The following is a 17,113-nucleotide window of genomic DNA, read 5'->3' on the forward strand; positions in this document are numbered from 1 at the left end:
ACTACCCTATTTATAATAAGGAACTCCTTACAATTGTCTGTTCCCTAGAGGAGTAACATTAATATCTCCTTAGTACTGTACAGAAGTTTAAGATTTAGAGTAATTACTTTAATCTCTAGTACTTCTAAGTGCCTCAGAAGCTTAACTACTACTAAGCCTACTAGATGTTAGAACTATAAAACTATGACTTTGTACTAACCTACAAACCTGGAACACAAATAATAAAAGCTAATTTACTCTTAAGACAAGTAGGTTATAAAAGGGGGGAGAATGATAATGAAAATCTCATTCTTCTAAACAATTCCTATTTTGTGTCTAAGACAATCTAAGAGATCTGACTTGAATCTGAGAATGTTAACTTTATCACCTGTATATAGTAAGCTCTAAGACACATACAGGACTAGGTTGTGGTAAAGTAGCTAAAGAAGTAGGTTAGGGATTAGAAGAAGGATAAGGATAGATAGGTTTACTAGAAAGGCTGACTGTATGTTCTGAAAGATCAGAAGCTGTAGGAGGACATTGTCTAAGCTCATCATAATAATTCAACTGTAGAACATTTAGACTAACACAAAATACAGGAACTCATTACTCAGAACTACTAGTAGTTAGGAATGTAGAGAGAAATCCTAAAGTATGTAACTAGTTATAATACATACTAACAGACTAAAGTCTACTAGACAAGGGTTCAGACTCTCCTACATTTGTATTAGATTCTAGATTACTCTTAGGAAGAAGTCTCAGTAAACCTGATTAGTAAGCTATCTGAGTCTTAGGGTTACAACACTATCTGTGTAATTGTTAACTGATTCTCTAAACAAGTCTATACAGTTCCAACCTGAATAGAACTCACTTCTAAAAGTATAGTGTACATTTATTAGGATTATGTCTTCTAGTTGTACAGACTCTCTTAGAAGCTTATTCATAATTATAGACTGTAATTCAAGTTGAAATTCATACAGGACTTGTATACACTTCTCAGAATTTAAGAGAACCCTTCTACTACATATTACCTACAGACTAACAGTCAAACTGAGTGAGTCAATCAGGAGATTGAGCTCTACCTCTGAATGTTCATTAATTATCAACAATCAGATTAGTCTGAATAGTTAGTTCTGACAGAATTTGTGTATAATAACTAGTAACACTCTATAACAGGACAGTCCCTGTTCTTCCTTAATCATAAGAGACATTCATACTAGAGGACAGTTCCAAACTAGAACAGTAGTTCTGAATCTGTAACAGACTTTATAAAACAGATACACAGGACTAGAGAGGACACATAAGCTCTTTTAGAAAAGGTAGTATAGGTTATAAAGTAGAACTATGATTGGAAGAGGTCTATAGCTAAGGATTACCAGTCTAGTAACAAGGTTATACTAGAAGCTACTAATCTGACCTTAGATTGTCTAATGAAGAAGTTGGACAACAAGCACTTCAGACCCTTTGTCATTAAAAAGAAGGTTAGTACCTCTGTCTACAAACTCCAACTACTAGTAATATAGAAGCACATACACTCAGTGTTTAACAAGGTTCTGTTGTCTTAGTACTATAATCCTAGTTTTCCTTCACAACAAAGACTCTTACTGCCTCTACTAAAACTCATCAGTTCTGAACCAGAATATAAAGTAGAGTATGTAGTAGATACTAAGCTAGTGTGTAGAAAGCTCAAGTTCCTTATCTACTAGAAGAGATACTTAGTTGAGGAACACACTTAGGAACCTGCTGAGAATCTTACTCATACTACTAAGACAATCTGAGACTCTATCAACTTTATCTGGGTGCTCTGTGTCAACTCCACCTTACAGATTTCTAAACCCTACTATTCTGACCTATGCCTGAACTACTAATTAAGCCTAATGTTTACTAATTAGGACAATTGGTTTTAGAGGAGGGGTAATGTTACAGTTCTCTACTCTTACACCTTCAGTTCTGAGGGTTCTACACCCTTCTGTACTAGAACTTAGGACTTCCATCCCTCAGAGATACTGTTTATAGACTATATACATACTGACTCTTACTACTACCCTTCCTTACTTTATTATTCCATTCTTTTGACCACCCCTTCTTTCTTTGTTCATTCTATAGTCTCTTACCCTTTGTTCATCCCTTCATTCTTTATACCTTTATCTTTGACCTTCCCTTCTTTCATTCTTCATAGCTTATCATTCTTAGTAGCTTATACTCTCTGAGTACTCTTATATAGTTTAGTATATATAAGTGTACAAGATCAGACTAGTCCTGTAGTCTTGATCTTGTCTACTCTAGGTAATCCTGTACTCTTAGACTCACTCTATATACTCTACTCTTGTCTCACTCCCTCTCTCTGTCTGTTCTGTAAGTTCTGACTATGTTCTAATACTTGTGTTCTGTATTTCTGTTGTATAGGATAGTTGTAACCTGGGTCCCCTTGCTGAGCCTTTAGGTCCCCTCTACACTGTTACTGACAAAAGCTATCTAACAGTATTTATATTATCTTTTCTGTTTCTACTCTTTCTGTCTTTCAACAATATAATTAGTATTAACAACATTAACACAATATAAGAGATTATTTTAGCTACTTGTTTCTGACTTTTGTATTTGTACTCTAGCTTCTCTACTTTGAATGTACACTTATTTTATTACTTTTCTCTGGATTATTATTATTAAAACCATTTATCCAATCTACCTTATTTCCAGAGTTTATATTATATAATAAAGTATTACTTAAAGAATTCAAATATTTTAACTGTTATATATATATATATATATATTTAAATAAAAGTTTGTGACTATTTAATTATTAGTAGAGTCAAATAAATATACTACTTTGTTTGTAAACAAAATATAGCTATAGAATAGTCAAATTATATTAATAATTTAATTGGAAAAGTTTAATTAATATGTATTTAAGATTTATCTTTATTGTGTCCTTTTCATACTTTAATTTAATTGTAGTAACTAACAAATAATATAATAATAGTTTCTGATAAATTTTATTAGTATTATTATTATTATAATATACTCTTAAAGGAATAAAATATTACTATATATAATCTTAATGTTTGTACTAACTAATACTAATAATTTAGAAGTAAATTTTATACTAACTATATTTACTTAAATGTAACTAAGTCTAAAATTAGCTTTATACTACTAAATATTATAAGTAAAAATAGTATTACAAAATACAGTAGTTATTAGTCTTGACTTGTAAAATATATTTTGTTTTTCTTTCATTTCTGACCTTTTTCTTATATTATTACAAGAAGAACAAATACTATATATTATGTAAGAATTACTTCATAACTATAATTACTAATATAAATATAATTTTAATACATTACACACTATAATAGTCTTGCCTTATACTACTAAAAGTAAATCTGAACATTATTTCTCTCATTAGTACAATGTAGGCAACTAAGCAAATCTAATGTAAACTTTATAAGAACCTTACTGTGAGTATTGTATTAGTCATATGTTTCTCTCTCACTAGTCTGTTCCACTTTTTAGCTAGATTATTCTGATAACTAGGTTTATTTGTATTATCATATTATTATTTTTTGTAGCTACATTTTAATAGGACAAAACATTGATTATTCTCTAGTAACATAGACCTTTGCTAAGCAAAGGAAGGATGTTAAGAATCTTTATATTACCATTCTTGCAAGAGTTACTCTGTCTTCTATTAACTGCTGTGTAGATCAGTTTCACTTTTTCTTTTGCCCCATTTTCTCGGCTGTTGAAAGAGGGCGGGTCATTACAGTTGACTTTCTCTTCTCCTTGCTCCCACCAGTACTAGAGCGTTTTTTCTCAGAAGTCCCCGACTGTCTCTGTACTTGGAACGACTTTTTCTTCTCTGCAGCAGCCTTAGGGTCTGTAGGTTTAATGTTACCATAGCGCACAGTACCGGGACCACCGATACCATCGAAAATCCCACCGGCTCCAGTTATGTCGCTCTCAGACAAATCCCAGTCGCTATCACGAAGACTGTCTGGTTCTTCTGCGTACTGAACAGGGGATGAGGTATACTGCGCATTGGTCATTTCAGTATCATTATTGTTGTGCTGCTGGTTATGGTTCCCTCCATAAGCATTCCCTCCGTAACCTGATGACATGTGGTTTTGAGTTGCTTGGTTCTAAAGACATAGAGCAGTTATTATAGTAAATTAGCATAGCATAAATCTAGGATAGATAGGAAAGGCCGACTGACATGTAGCTGAGATGTATCACTATAGTGTTGCTGTCTATGATTTGGACTTGGAGGAGATGAAGCGTCATGGGATGGTGCTTCTTATACGTGCCGATTGAATGCAGTAAGAGATGAAGAAATGCAATGATGGTTCTAACTGAAGTGCAGAATTTGCCACAATGCGCCTTTAGGAGGTACGTAAAAGATGTCGTATAGCCAATGCTGACATTGCTATTCATCAATGTAGACATGGCGACAAAATTGGTGATCACTGCATCACTGTAAGGTCCATACAGTTACACTGGAATTTGCTCGAGGTACTGCATAGCCAATACTAGCTGTCGGACCAATCAATGCTACCGTAAGTCCATAACGGAGTGGAAGCAAAGTTGATAGCATCTTTGATAATTCCCATGGAGACCGTAATCTGCATAGTAGGTATTTTCCCAATAAAATTATGATGACGCAAAACTAAAGGCTCTAACGGAAGTCGGACGTACCACAGGTCCACAGTCTCATTGTCTCAATGCTCTGCTGAGTCCGCTTCACTCAGTGCGTCGCAAGAAGAGACGTTCTCACGACTACAACTGAATACTCCCACGATTACGAAATAATTGGAATAATATAATTGGACCACGCCTACTCTCCCGCCATCGTGTAATTCGTCCGTCGAGTCGATGGCTGTCCAACGAGCAGTCGACCTTATATAACGCCAAAGACAAGTGGTGCTCGATCTCATTCTCTTTCCCTTGGCGTCCACAACGTGTTCAACAGAACAATACTGGTATGAATTCTGCAAGGACGGCTTTAAGAGCGTTGGGCCGGTCATATGCTTCCGTACATAATGTGTCGGGCAAACCGTGAGTTGACCAGATTTCTAAACGAAGGGAACATTTGTTGACTCTTTGCTAGGCCAACAGGTACGTTTGTGGTAAAAACTCACGTATTGTTCAAATGTTGAGCACGTCTGAACAACAGCGGTGGTAATGCTTAACATGGGTGGTCCTTCAACGGTGCGTGTTAATCCCTGTTCTGCCCTGTCTCAGATTTAGGGATTTCGCTTATGGCCCTATGTTAGATTCCTGAAGTCCATGATTTTCTCAAAAATCTTTTCCTCGATAGAGACCTCATCCCGCTCCCCTTTCAACGAGTTCTCGCACCAATAATCGCAAAAAGACGCACTCCAAAGATCGAAGAGCAATACACTGCTATTGGTGGTGGATCGCCTATCTTACGGTATACCCAACAACAGGGTGAAGCTATGTGCTCGTTACTTGACGAGCTCTCGCCCGAGACTGCTCCGCATAAGAGTTACGTTGCGTTCCGGTATGCAAACCCTTTGACGAGCAAAACGTGCAAGGAATTGAAGAAGGATGGAGTGAAGAGGGCGGTTGCGTTCACGCAGTACCCGCAATATAGTTGTAGTACGACGGGGAGCAGCCTTAATGAGATTTACCGGCTCGGGAGGTCAGGTGTGGCTGGCTCTGGTGTGGAATGGAGCGTTATAGACCGATGGGGAACGCATCCTGGGTTTGTCGACGCAGTTGCGCAACGCGTTGAAGCAGCACTTCAACGGTTCCCTCCTGACAGGCGGAAAGATGCAGTTCTTCTCTTCTCCGCACATTCTCTTCCCATGACCATCGTCAATCGCGGGGATCCGTACGTCTCGGAAGTAAGCGCGACGGTCTCGCACGTCATGGATCGACTGGGACACTCCAATCCGTATCGACTTGTTTGGCAGAGCCAGGTCGGGCCAAGAGCATGGATGGGCCCTCAAACGAGCGATGCATTAAAGGGACTTGCAAGGCTTGGGAGGAAGGATGTAGTCCTTATCCCAATCGCATTTACGAGTGACCATATCGAGACGCTTTATGAACTTGATTTGGAGTACGGGAAGGAGGCTGAGGAGGTAAGTACTTAATGCAACACTTTTTTGTACGAATCTTTTCTCATTGGCATTGGATCTGATTTATGCAGCTCGGAATGGAAGTACACCGAGCCGAGTCACTTAACGATTCGCCTGTGTTCATCCGTGCACTCGCCGATATCGTCAATAAACACCTGAAAGACTACTCTGCGGGGAGGATCGAGCCTGCAAGCGTGCAAATGATGCTTCGCTGTCCGGGATGCACGAATGCGACATGTGGGCAGCAGAAGAATTGGTTTGCGAAGGCTGGGCTGTCATAGCATCTAAACTCCCTTAACGTTAATGTTAGTAATAGTGGATTCGTTCTCCATTTTTTGCAATACTGTAACGTCTATCGAACTAACTCACTGCTTTGTTATTTGTTTATGGCATTGATATTGCTCTGGTTATTCTTGGACTTACGATTGGTGGGCATTGTTAATGTTTGAATTGAACACGGAAATAAACATGCTCGACTCAAATAGGCGTCATATTGATGTACGTTGTCCGCCAAAATCCGCTATCAAAATACTATTCAATCCTTGTCGTCGGCCCGGTCCTTATCCTACAACCTAATAATACATCGGAAGCATGAGTACAAAGCACGAGTAGTATTACTATTACCCCCGCTATCACGCCATTGTCGATTATTCATTCCCGTCTCGTCTCTTGCAAACGACTACGACTATGTCGACAGGAAAGACAGAAACGACGCAGCCTCCCGTTGAGTATCGCCGACTCGGTAACTCGGGTCTACGCGTCTCCGTACCCATCCTGGGTGCTATGTCTTTTGGCTCCTCGAAGTGGCTTCCATGGGTAATCAACGAAGACGAAGCGCTCCCTTTACTCAAGGCTGCTTGGGATCGTGGAGTCACTACTATCGACACGGCTAACGTCTACTCTAACGGTTACTCTGAACGCATTATTGGGAAATTCCTCAAGCAGTATCAGATCCCGAGACATAGAGTGTTGATTTTCACCAAGTGTTATAGTCTGGTGCATGAAGATCCGGGGACTAGGACGATTTTGTATCCGGAGTTGAAGAATACGAGGGATTATGTGAATCAGAGTGGACTCAGCCGTGCGGCGATATTTAATCAGGTGGAAGATTCGCTTGAGAGGCTCGGAACAAGTTATATCGACTTGCTTCAGGTATGCGCCTGTCTTCTCGCTAATAAAACGTTATTAATGGTTACATTGCCATTGATTATTAGATTCATCGTTATGATCCGAATACACCACCGGAAGAGACGATGAAAGCGCTTCATGACCTTGTCCAATCGGGAAAAGTTCGGTACATTGGCGCAAGCTCGATGCGTGCATGGCAGTTCTCAGAGCTTAACCACGTTGCGGAGAAGAACGGATGGACAAAGTTTATTAGTATGCAAAACGAGTATTCGTTGCTTTACCGTGAGGAGGTGCGTTTCTTCTTCCATAGTTCATTATTCTTCAAAGATAAATGAAAGGATGCGATATTAAAATGGGTTTCATGCTACAGGAGCGCGAGATGATACCATACTGCAAAGCCCACGGGATCGGACTCATCCCTTGGGGTCCTCTCCAAGCAGGCTCCCTTGCAGCACCGATCAGTACTTCCACGACCCGGAGAGAATCCAGAGATACGAAGTACTCGGAAGCAGACAAGGCAATCATAGAGCGCGTAGAAGAAGTGGCAAATAAGAGAGGCTGGACGATGGCGCAGACTGCGCTGGCGTGGATTAACAGCAAGGTATCTAGTCCTATAGTGGGGATTAGTTCTGTGAGTCGATGTCCTTACTTTCGTTCTTCGTTCTTCGGGACGAGTGTACTGAATCTTTATTTTTGCTTTCGCTAGCCTGAGCGGTTAGAGGCGTCTATTATAACAGGAAAAGAGCTTACTGAGGATGAGATCAAGTACCTCGAGGAACCGTGCGTGTCATTTATACCATAAATATTATTCTCGGTTTCCCATCCGCGTGTTTTCTGGTCCACATTTGTTTACAACCAACAATTTTGATTTGTTTGCTGACTTCCTTCCTCGTTTCCCTATAGTTATGTTCCGAAGGTTGTTAGAGGACATGCATAGGTTCAGGTAGGGAAAGAGACTCGACTCATCCGGCAGGGTATACAAAGGGATAAAAGGAGAAATCTGAGCAGGATTAGAAAACAGATAAACGGAGGAGCCAAATAGGATCCTGAGATCTAAGGACAACTAATTCTTGGGTCCGACATTTTTGAAGTGAAATGAAACAATATAAAAATACCTTTCCTTTTCGTCAGCTCACTGATCCTTTAAAATCGAATTTTTGCCCTCATGCAAAACATTCAAACTCATCAAACTCTCCTCTGCATCCCCACAGCATTGCCTTCTCACTTCCGGCATTGTCTATGGCTTTCTTTGGAGGCAACGGCGGCAGGAACGAAGACAGTGGAGGGAACCGAATAACACCATTTGCACCTTTCGTAGTGTCTTCAACTTTCGAACTACAGTGGAGTCAGTTATCCTTGGGCATTGTGTTGTGATTGAAGCGAGTGCATCCTCTAAACTGAGATTGATGGCCCTGCTTTGTGCTCTGTGTGTGTGGTAAGAGTCAAGACACTGCAACATGTGTTCAAACTTGTTGCGACTGCGGTGCTGTGAAAAAATTTAGATGTGAGTAGGCAGGCAACGTCGGTTTGATGAAGTTGGTGGACCTGGATTTGAATCAAATAACAATAAACTTTGGAAAGAGGTAAAACGCTAAGAGGAAGAAATAAAAACAAGCATACTCCGATTCATCATGTGACTTCTTGAAAGCACGGTCTGGCGGCTCTGGCCGATCCTTTCATGCAATCCTTATCGACAAGTTAGCATATGACTCTATTGTATCCTTCTAGACCTTTAATCCACTTTACTTTGTAACGCAAGCTGGGAAGCATGAAGCAGTGCACTGTTGTTGACGAGGACTGTGCATAACAAAAGTACGCAAAGATCAGCGTATACCAAATCAGGCAATGAGTGGATCCTTCTACTTATCCCGTTTTGTTGTACAACCCTGCGCCGTCTAAGCATCAAAATTATCACAGCTTCAACGTGTTCCCAGGCCAGGTCACCAGGACGATATATAACCTCTGCCTTCCGCCCCCAGCCCTACCGTTGTACTCGAGACTAAAACCTGCATTCTAGCTTCTAGTAGTCAGAAACGTTAGTCGTTTATCCTTTTCTTGTACAGTAAGTTGGTCTCTTCAGGTATATACTTTGGCGTAAATGATTGATTGAAAAGAACATTCTTAGGTCTGAGGAGAACCATCTGCTCAGAGGACAGCAGACAGTGCGGGCAGGCTTCAAGTACAAAGGGACATCTCAGATACCATATCCCTTGCAGCTTGCTTTCTTCCCTCCTCACTGAACACGCAGCCGGCCCAAAGAGCATCAAGATTCACTGCGACTCCGCGTTAGAATGGAGTTATACATAGACCTCAAAACGGTTTGTGCTGTACTTGGTCGACTGAGCATGCACCACTGGAAGCGCTTCGAGGAAACGAGGGAACGAGGAGAACTTGACAATGCTATTTTTCATGGTCGCATTGCGCTTGGAATTTATCCTAGGGAATTGCTAGACTTCCATGGGATATTCTTGGGACGCCTTGGTGTGTTTCTTCACGAGCGATTTAAACAATACGGGAGAATCGAAGACCTACGGGAGTCCATCGAGCTGAATCGTGCTGCCCTGAAAGCTCACCCCGACGGCCATCCAGACCGATCCTTGTCCCTGAATAGCCTTGCCAATTCCATTTGCACTCGATTTAAACAGTCCAGACAGACCGCGGATCTCGATGAGGCCATCGAGCTCCATCGTGTTTCCCTGCAACTTCAACCCAACGACCATCCCAATCGTTTTGCGTCCCTGAATAACCTTGCAGGCTGCCTTGCAAGACGATTTGAACAACACGGACAGACCGCGGACCTCGATGAGGCCGTCGAGCTGGGTCGTGCTGCCTCGCAACTTCACCCCACTGACCACCCTGGCCGTTTCGCGCCCCTGATTACCCTTGCGATTTCCCTTCGGACTCGATTTGAACAGCACCGGCAAACTGCAGATCTCGAGGAGGCCATTAAGCTGAGTCGTGCTGCGCTACAACTTTGCCCTGATGGCCACCCCGATCGTTCCGAGTCCCTGAATAACCTTGCGAGTTCCCTTCGGATCAGATTTGAACATTACGGACAGACCGCAGACCTTGATGAGGCGGTCAAGCGTCATCGTGCTGCCTTGCAACTTCGCCCCGACGTCCACCCCAACCGCTGCTCGTCCCTGAATAACCTTGCGACTTCCCTTCGGATTCGATTTGAACATTACGGGCAGACTGCAGACCTCGAGGAGGCCATCAAGCTTCATTGTGCTGCCTTGCAACTTCACCCCAACGGCCATCCCGATCGTTCCACATCCCTGAATAACCTCGCGAGCGCCCTTCATACCCGATTTCAACAGCACAGACAGATCGCAGACCTTGAAGAGGCCATCAAGCTGAATCGTGCTGCTATGCTGCTTCTCCCCGACGGCCATCCCGGTCGTTCCACGTCCCTAAATAACCTTGCGATCACCCTTTGGACTCGATTTGAACGACACGGACAGATTGTGGACCTCGATGAGGCCATCGAGTATTATCATACTGCCCTACAACTTCGCCCGGACGGCCATCCCGATCATTCCACGTCCCTGAATAACCTTGCGACTTCCCTTGCAAATCGATTTGAACAGCACGGACAGATTGCAGACCTCAATGAAGCCATTAAGCTTCATCGTACTGCCATGCAACTTCACCCCGACGGCCACCCCGATCGTTTCATGTTCTTGGATAATCTTGCAAATTCCCTTGCCAGACGATTTGAACAGCACGGACAGATTGCAGACCTCGACGAGGCCATCGAGCTTCATCGTGCTGCCCTGCAACTTCACCCCATTGGCCATCCCAATCGTTCCGCATGTCTGAATAATCTCGCAAATTCCCTTGCAAGACGATTTGAACAGCACGGACAGACAGTGGACTTCGACGAGGCCATCGAGCTTCATCGTGCTGCCTTGCAACTTCGTCCCCACGGCCATCCCAATCGTTCCACGTCCCTGAATAGCCTTGCAAACTCCCTTCAGATTCGATTTAAACAGCACGGACAGTTGGCGGACCTCGATGAGGCTGTCAAGCTTCATCGTGCTGCCTCGCAACTTCTTCCCGATGGCCATCCCAATCGCTCCACGTCCCTGAATAACCTTGCGGATTCTCTTCGGACTCGATTTGAACAACACGGACAGACTGCGGACCTTGATGAGGCTATGGAACTTCATCATGCTGCTCTGCAACTTCACCCCGACGGCCATCCCGGTCGATCCGCGTCTCTCAGTAACCTTGCAAATTCCCTTGCAATTCGGTTTGAACATCACGGACAGACTGCGGACCTCGATGAAGCTGTCAAGCTTCATCGTGCCAGCTTGAAGCTTCGGCCCAATGGTCATCCCGAACATTCTGCATCGCTAGCAAACTTGGCTTTTTCGCTACTCTCGCGATTCACGAAGTTCGGGCTTAAGGTCGATTTTGAAGAGTGTATGAAATCACTCGAATGTGCTGTCAAACATGAGTTTTCAAGCTTGGCGGTACGTCTCGAGATCGCCGGTCAATGGGCTAGATTTGCTCGAAATCATGGTCACCATACCACATCCAGAGCTTACAAGGTAGCGATGCTGCTTCTACAGCGTGTCCTCATCATTAGTCCTACTCTTCATGCACAACACGATTTCCTCAGCAGAAAAGGCAACTCCGCAACGCTCACATCAGACGCAGTGGCCTATGCCGTAGAGGAGAATAGGCTCGAAGAAGCAATAGAGATCCTTGAGCAAGGAAGAGGTCTACTCTGGTCGCAGATGCGTGGTTTTAGGGCGCCTCTAGATGACCTTGCAAAAACGAATAGTGGGCTCGCTGAGAGATTCACGAATGTTAGTCGGCAGCTGGAGAACCTTGTAACATCATTCAGTGTATTGCAGTATAGTTCAGGCACAGCTGGAAGCGGGTTATCTGCACTGGACATATATGGAGAACGGATTTTGTCTGAGGAGAGGCTGAAACTGAAGAGGAAACTCTCTAGCAAGCAGGAAGAGCTTATTGAGGAAATACGACGGATCCCTGGGTTCGAGAGCTTCCTTATAGCCACACCCTTTAGAGGGCTCCGGCGTGTAGCTTCAGAGGGGCCGGTAATTGTGGTCAATCATAGCGAATATCGATCCGATGTGCTCATTATCCTCTCTCGTGAGGACCTGCCTGTCGTCTGTGTTCCGCTTGATGGAGAATTTGACAAGGATAGCATTAATTTGTGCACCGAGCTCTTGGAGACACGAGATAGTCTTAAAGTTTTCTCACCAAAATACGACGAGGTACTTCGACGGGTGATGAGGATGCTGTGGGACAGGGTCGTCTCCAAGGTCGTCAGGAAACTTAAGGAGCTAGGGGTTACTGAGGGGTCGCGTATTTGGTGGTGCCCTACATCTGTGCTCTCAGCTCTTCCCTTCCACGCTGCAGGTCCATTTGAGGATGCGGATGGCACTGTGAAGTATTTACTGGACGACTACGTGTCATCATATACCCCGAATCTTGGAGCACTCATCAATGCCCGATTCAGGGAAAATGCGAGTAATCCCAAGATGCTTATCGTTGGCGACACGAAGACTCTTAAATCGACTAAGGCCGAAATTCTCGCTGTTCGGAACAACACACGGAGCTACGTCTCATCTTATAGAATACACATCAATAAGGAGGCGCTTCGCAACACAATTATAAAAGGCTTGCAAGACGTCACATGGATTCATTTTGCTTGTCACGGATTATTGGCATCGGGGTCGCTTGACTCTTCTTTCAAACTGTCGGACGGTGGATTGACACTGCTCGATATCATCCGAGCCAACCTTCCGAATGCCGAGTTTGCATTCCTCTCTGCTTGCCATACCGCCGAACAGGACGTATTTGGTGCAGACGATGAAGTCCTCCATCTAGCTGCTGCCGTGCAATTTAGTGGTTTCCGAAGCGTGATTGGGACAATGTGGGAAATGTACGATCCGGATGGTCCTTTGCTTGCTCGAGAGGTTTATTCATACATGGGAGATTATGAGGACGGTGAAGTGATCCACAAGCGGTCTGCAGCTGCGCTTCGTCAAGCTGTTATGGCATTGCGAGGGCGGGATGGCGTCACAACAGAGCGATGGGTTAACATGGTGCACATTGGTGCTTGATTGACGTGAATTGTTACCCTAAGGTATTTTGATCGAGTATTATACTCTCATTAAGCCCCCGCTTATGTACTGCATGGTTCAACGACAGGATACTCAACTGCGACCTCCTTCGACACCTCGCAAAGATGCAATCAGATCCAGAATCCGCGATACGGACAAACGTATGCATTCTCATTGGTCGATTGGGACCTTCGCTAGGTTATAACACGAAGAAAGAGGTGCTCGTCCCAGCCTTCGTACGAGCGTTCAAAGATCTATCCGTACAGGCACGAGTAGCTGGACTTATGGCGTTCATGATAATGATTGATTGTTTTGATGCTGAGGGTCTAGCGACGAAGGGCATTCCATGCATTTCATTTCCGTTGATCGACAAAGAGAAGTAGGTCCTGTGGTGTTAATTTCCAGTATTATGGTATATTCTGATTACGGGTGTAGGATAGTGCGAGACCAGGCATTTAAAGCCATGGACCCTCTTTATCAAGAAAATGGAATCTCATGAAGCATCGATGGTGTAGTTCTTAATTATAGCTGATAGATCAACTAGGGATCTAACTTCCGTACATAGCCCGAGACTGCTCTGAATGCGAATGGCCAACCAAACGTCATTTTACCAGTACATGCAGGTCAGAATGCTCTAGTGAACTCTACTTCCAATGCTGCAAGCGCATTAGCCGGATGGGCCAAGTCTTCTCTCACTAAGAAGGTATGTAATTCGAAAAACCTACACTGCCATTATTCTTAATTGGATTCATTTAGCTTACCTCTAGAGATCTTCAAAGTACGATGACAATGTCAACACCAGACCGCCCAGGCTCCATATCACCTTCCCCAACTCTCAATGGGTTGACTTCCATGTCTACTGGTGCAGGTCCTTTGAGTGTCAAAACGCCTTCTTCGTCAAAGTTCTCGTCTCCAGGAGCACCTTCCTCCTCAATAATAAAGGGGCACAGTATGCAGTTAGGTACGACAAAATGTTCAGCAGCAGAAATTGCTGGCTTAGACTCATGGACATAAATGCTGATACAGACGATTGGACTGCATTTGAGAGTGGACTAGCAAAGAACGCTTCTGCTGCTGCATCAACACTTGGGTTTGATGAGACACCTGTGTTCTCTACTCCCACACTTTCAGTTGATGGTATGTGGTGTTTCGTTTCATTTGGTTTCCAGTTGATAAAATGGTGACCACGTTAGAAATGGATGATTGAGGGGTGATGGACGACAGGACTAGTAATAATGATACCCTAGAAGATGCATGGGGAGGTGACCTTCATACACTACAACCAACACGATCTCATCCATCAGCACTCACAACCTCTACAAATTCTCTACAAAAATCAAAATCGCCACCTATACAAGCAAAGTCACCTTCTACTCTCCCAGAAAAGTCTTTGTCACCAAATATGACTGTATCTCCACCTTGGGCTGTATCTCCTGCTGCTAGCTCCATACCTGGAACACCCATTGCTGCCCCAATGATGAAGGAGGAGAAGGCTGTTGAGATGGCAAGACAGAAGGAGAAACAAAAGCAGGTGAACAGTCTATTTCACACTATGTTTTCTATCTGAGTTGTTCACTGATTCTTGCTATTTAGTGTATTGCAATGCTCAAAGAGTAGAAGAAAACCACCATGCCTAAAGCATGATTGTAGTATCTTGCTTTATTTGTTTGGTTTATTCAAGGTATTTATTGTACATTGTACATATGTAGTATACCACACGTCCTGGTATGGTATGGTATGGTATGGTGTGTTAGGAGAATACAATAGTTGCTCATAAAAATAAAAATAAAACATTTAGCACTTTCTTGCACCTTTTTGTGTCAATACAGTGAGTGAAGATAGTAGCTTCATGTATCCCCAGCTTAATTGTTACAATGTATGTGGTGCACCATATTCCTTCTTTCTTTCTCATACTTGTATTAAGTTATGCATTTAATACTTGGTGTGAGAAGTTGGTGAGCTGGATTGGCAGAATAGATGCTGACAAAACAGTTGTGCATTGTTATATCAAGACATATTGAGAAACTTACAGATGTTTAATATATAGGAAAATATTTATGTATTACAGACCTTCTTTTTATCACAACACAAGTTAAGCACCTATATGCACAAGATTAACCTATTGTTCAGCCTGAATCCCATCCTGAGCCTTCAGCTTCAAAGCTGCCCTCCAAAGACCCTCTGGCTGCCCTCTTGTACTTCACTTTGCTATTCTCACAGTTGTTTATGTATTCATAAACAGCTCCAGCTAATGCTGGCCCATCCTTGTTAAGCAGTTCCTACATTGATCCAATCACATTTTGAAAACCAGAGAACTGTATGGCTGTGGCAAGGTGAAGGGTTTTGTTGAATGTACTGTCCTATAGTGTGGCAGGCAGAAAGAAATGCAAGTTCAGTGTTTGCAAAGCTGGCTTGAATAATATTAAGTGTTGTTAGCCCACAATCTGATAGATTGAACAAAGAGCCAAAAGGTTTAGGGTCTAAGGATTCATAATGAACAAAATCCTATGTTACTTCCTGGACAGCTTTTATCACTCTGTTACAAGATGCTTTCTTACTGATGAGTAATTTAGTACTCATGAGTCATGCCACAGTTTTGTATGTTGGAAATTTCCTGTTTTGCTGACCAAAGTGAGGTATCTCTAATTACTAACACTATTGGTTCATCTTCATTACTACCTAACTGTGTATTAATGAGTACTCTAAGTGATAGAGTATACAACAAGACATAGTCATCCAATACAGTGTTTCTAGAAAACTATGAGAGTTGCATTGTTTTTTTTTTCCACCTTACCACCTGCCAAATGAGGCAGGTGACTTCAACCACCTTTTTGTTTAGACACATACAAAACCTCTGTACTATTTTTCCACTTAATATACACCTTTTTATATATTAAAACATATGTTGAACCTTTTCAATTACAATTTCCCTCTATAATATTGACAGAATTACCTCTTTTTTGTTGTTACATGTTTGAATGATTGTACCACTCTTGTTAAGAAGCTAGCATCCTCTAAGACAGTCCTGTTAACCTAATATATTTGCTATTTTAGTCTTGTGATACTAGGGAGTGTTTTAAAACTCTTATGAAGGCAAGTACAGTTACTTTATTATTGTATGGCAAGCTATGTCACATGGGGCATTTCACAATTTCTTGCCTTAAGAAATAACTTACATAATGATAAACATTATTTGTAATTTAGTTTACCATTTTTGGTTGGCAGAAACTCTGAACAGAATTTAAAATTTTCATTATACAAAAACTAGAAATTAAATTTAACATTTCCCTATTTGTAAAATCTTTAAATAAATGGAGAAAATAATTTAAAACATAATTTAAAGTTTTTCCTATAGTAAAATTATAAATTTTCTTTCAGATTTAGTGAACAAGAAAAATTTGAAATTTCTTTTATAATATTAAATTGAATGAAATATTAAAATAAATTTTAAATTTTACTTGAGAGAGAAATACTATAAAAAATTTAAAATTATTTTAGAGTGGGCAATCAGTAGGCAATCAGTAGGCAATCAGTGGGTGATCAGTAGGCAATCAGTGGGCAATCAGTGGGCAATCAGTAGGCAATCAGTAGGCAAGTAGTAGGCAATTAGTAGGCAATCAGTAGGTGATTAGTAGACAATCAGTAGGCAAGTAGTGGGCAAGCAGTAGGCAATTCAGTAGGCAATCAGTAAGCAATCAGTAGGCAAGTAGTAGGTCAAGCAGTAGGCAATTGGTGGGCAGTTAGTAGGCAGTTTATGAGCAGAGGCAGGTAGTTGGTTCCTGTTAGCTTTGTGCTGGATTTATC

At 42.3% G+C, this 17,113-nt stretch overlaps 5 protein-coding genes across 5 annotated transcripts; 4 read left to right on the forward strand and 1 right to left on the reverse strand.

Moving 5' to 3' along the window:
• Positions 1-3,689: 3,689 nt before the first annotated feature.
• On the reverse strand, positions 3,690-4,570 carry FOMMEDRAFT_156844 (uncharacterized protein; the record flags this gene model as incomplete). The annotated part of the gene is made up of 4 exons (XM_007267085.1): positions 3,690-4,118; positions 4,193-4,272; positions 4,330-4,402; positions 4,466-4,570. The coding sequence occupies 4 exons, from the start codon at positions 4,568-4,570 to the stop codon at positions 3,690-3,692; spliced, it is 687 nt and encodes a 228-aa protein (XP_007267147.1).
• A 587-nt stretch (positions 4,571-5,157) lies between these two features.
• On the forward strand, positions 5,158-6,358 carry FOMMEDRAFT_84570 (ferrochelatase; the record flags this gene model as incomplete). The annotated part of the gene is made up of 3 exons (XM_007267086.1): positions 5,158-5,184; positions 5,250-6,080; positions 6,149-6,358. The coding sequence occupies 3 exons, from the start codon at positions 5,158-5,160 to the stop codon at positions 6,356-6,358; spliced, it is 1,068 nt and encodes a 355-aa protein (XP_007267148.1).
• Positions 6,359-6,764: 406 nt separating this feature from the next.
• Positions 6,765-8,007, forward strand: FOMMEDRAFT_84596 (Aldo/keto reductase; the record flags this gene model as incomplete). The annotated part of the gene is made up of 4 exons (XM_007267087.1): positions 6,765-7,229; positions 7,292-7,495; positions 7,576-7,836; positions 7,912-8,007. 4 exons carry the CDS (start codon positions 6,765-6,767, stop codon positions 8,005-8,007), a joined length of 1,026 nt encoding a protein of 341 aa, XP_007267149.1.
• A 1,543-nt stretch (positions 8,008-9,550) lies between these two features.
• Positions 9,551-13,309, forward strand: FOMMEDRAFT_85707 (TPR-like protein; the record flags this gene model as incomplete). The annotated part of the gene is made up of 2 exons (XM_007267088.1): positions 9,551-12,061; positions 12,140-13,309. 2 exons carry the CDS (start codon positions 9,551-9,553, stop codon positions 13,307-13,309), a joined length of 3,681 nt encoding a protein of 1,226 aa, XP_007267150.1.
• Positions 13,310-13,434: 125 nt separating this feature from the next.
• FOMMEDRAFT_156848 (uncharacterized protein) lies at positions 13,435-14,926 on the forward strand (the record flags this gene model as incomplete). The annotated part of the gene is made up of 7 exons (XM_007267089.1): positions 13,435-13,688; positions 13,761-13,818; positions 13,875-14,012; positions 14,066-14,270; positions 14,336-14,446; positions 14,557-14,840; positions 14,903-14,926. The coding sequence occupies 7 exons, from the start codon at positions 13,435-13,437 to the stop codon at positions 14,924-14,926; spliced, it is 1,074 nt and encodes a 357-aa protein (XP_007267151.1).
• Between the last annotated feature and the right edge of the window lie 2,187 nt (positions 14,927-17,113).

Source organism: Fomitiporia mediterranea, assembly GCF_000271605.1.
Source record: "Fomitiporia mediterranea MF3/22 unplaced genomic scaffold FOMMEscaffold_6, whole genome shotgun sequence".
NCBI classification, from domain to species: Eukaryota; Fungi; Basidiomycota; class Agaricomycetes; order Hymenochaetales; family Hymenochaetaceae; genus Fomitiporia; species Fomitiporia mediterranea.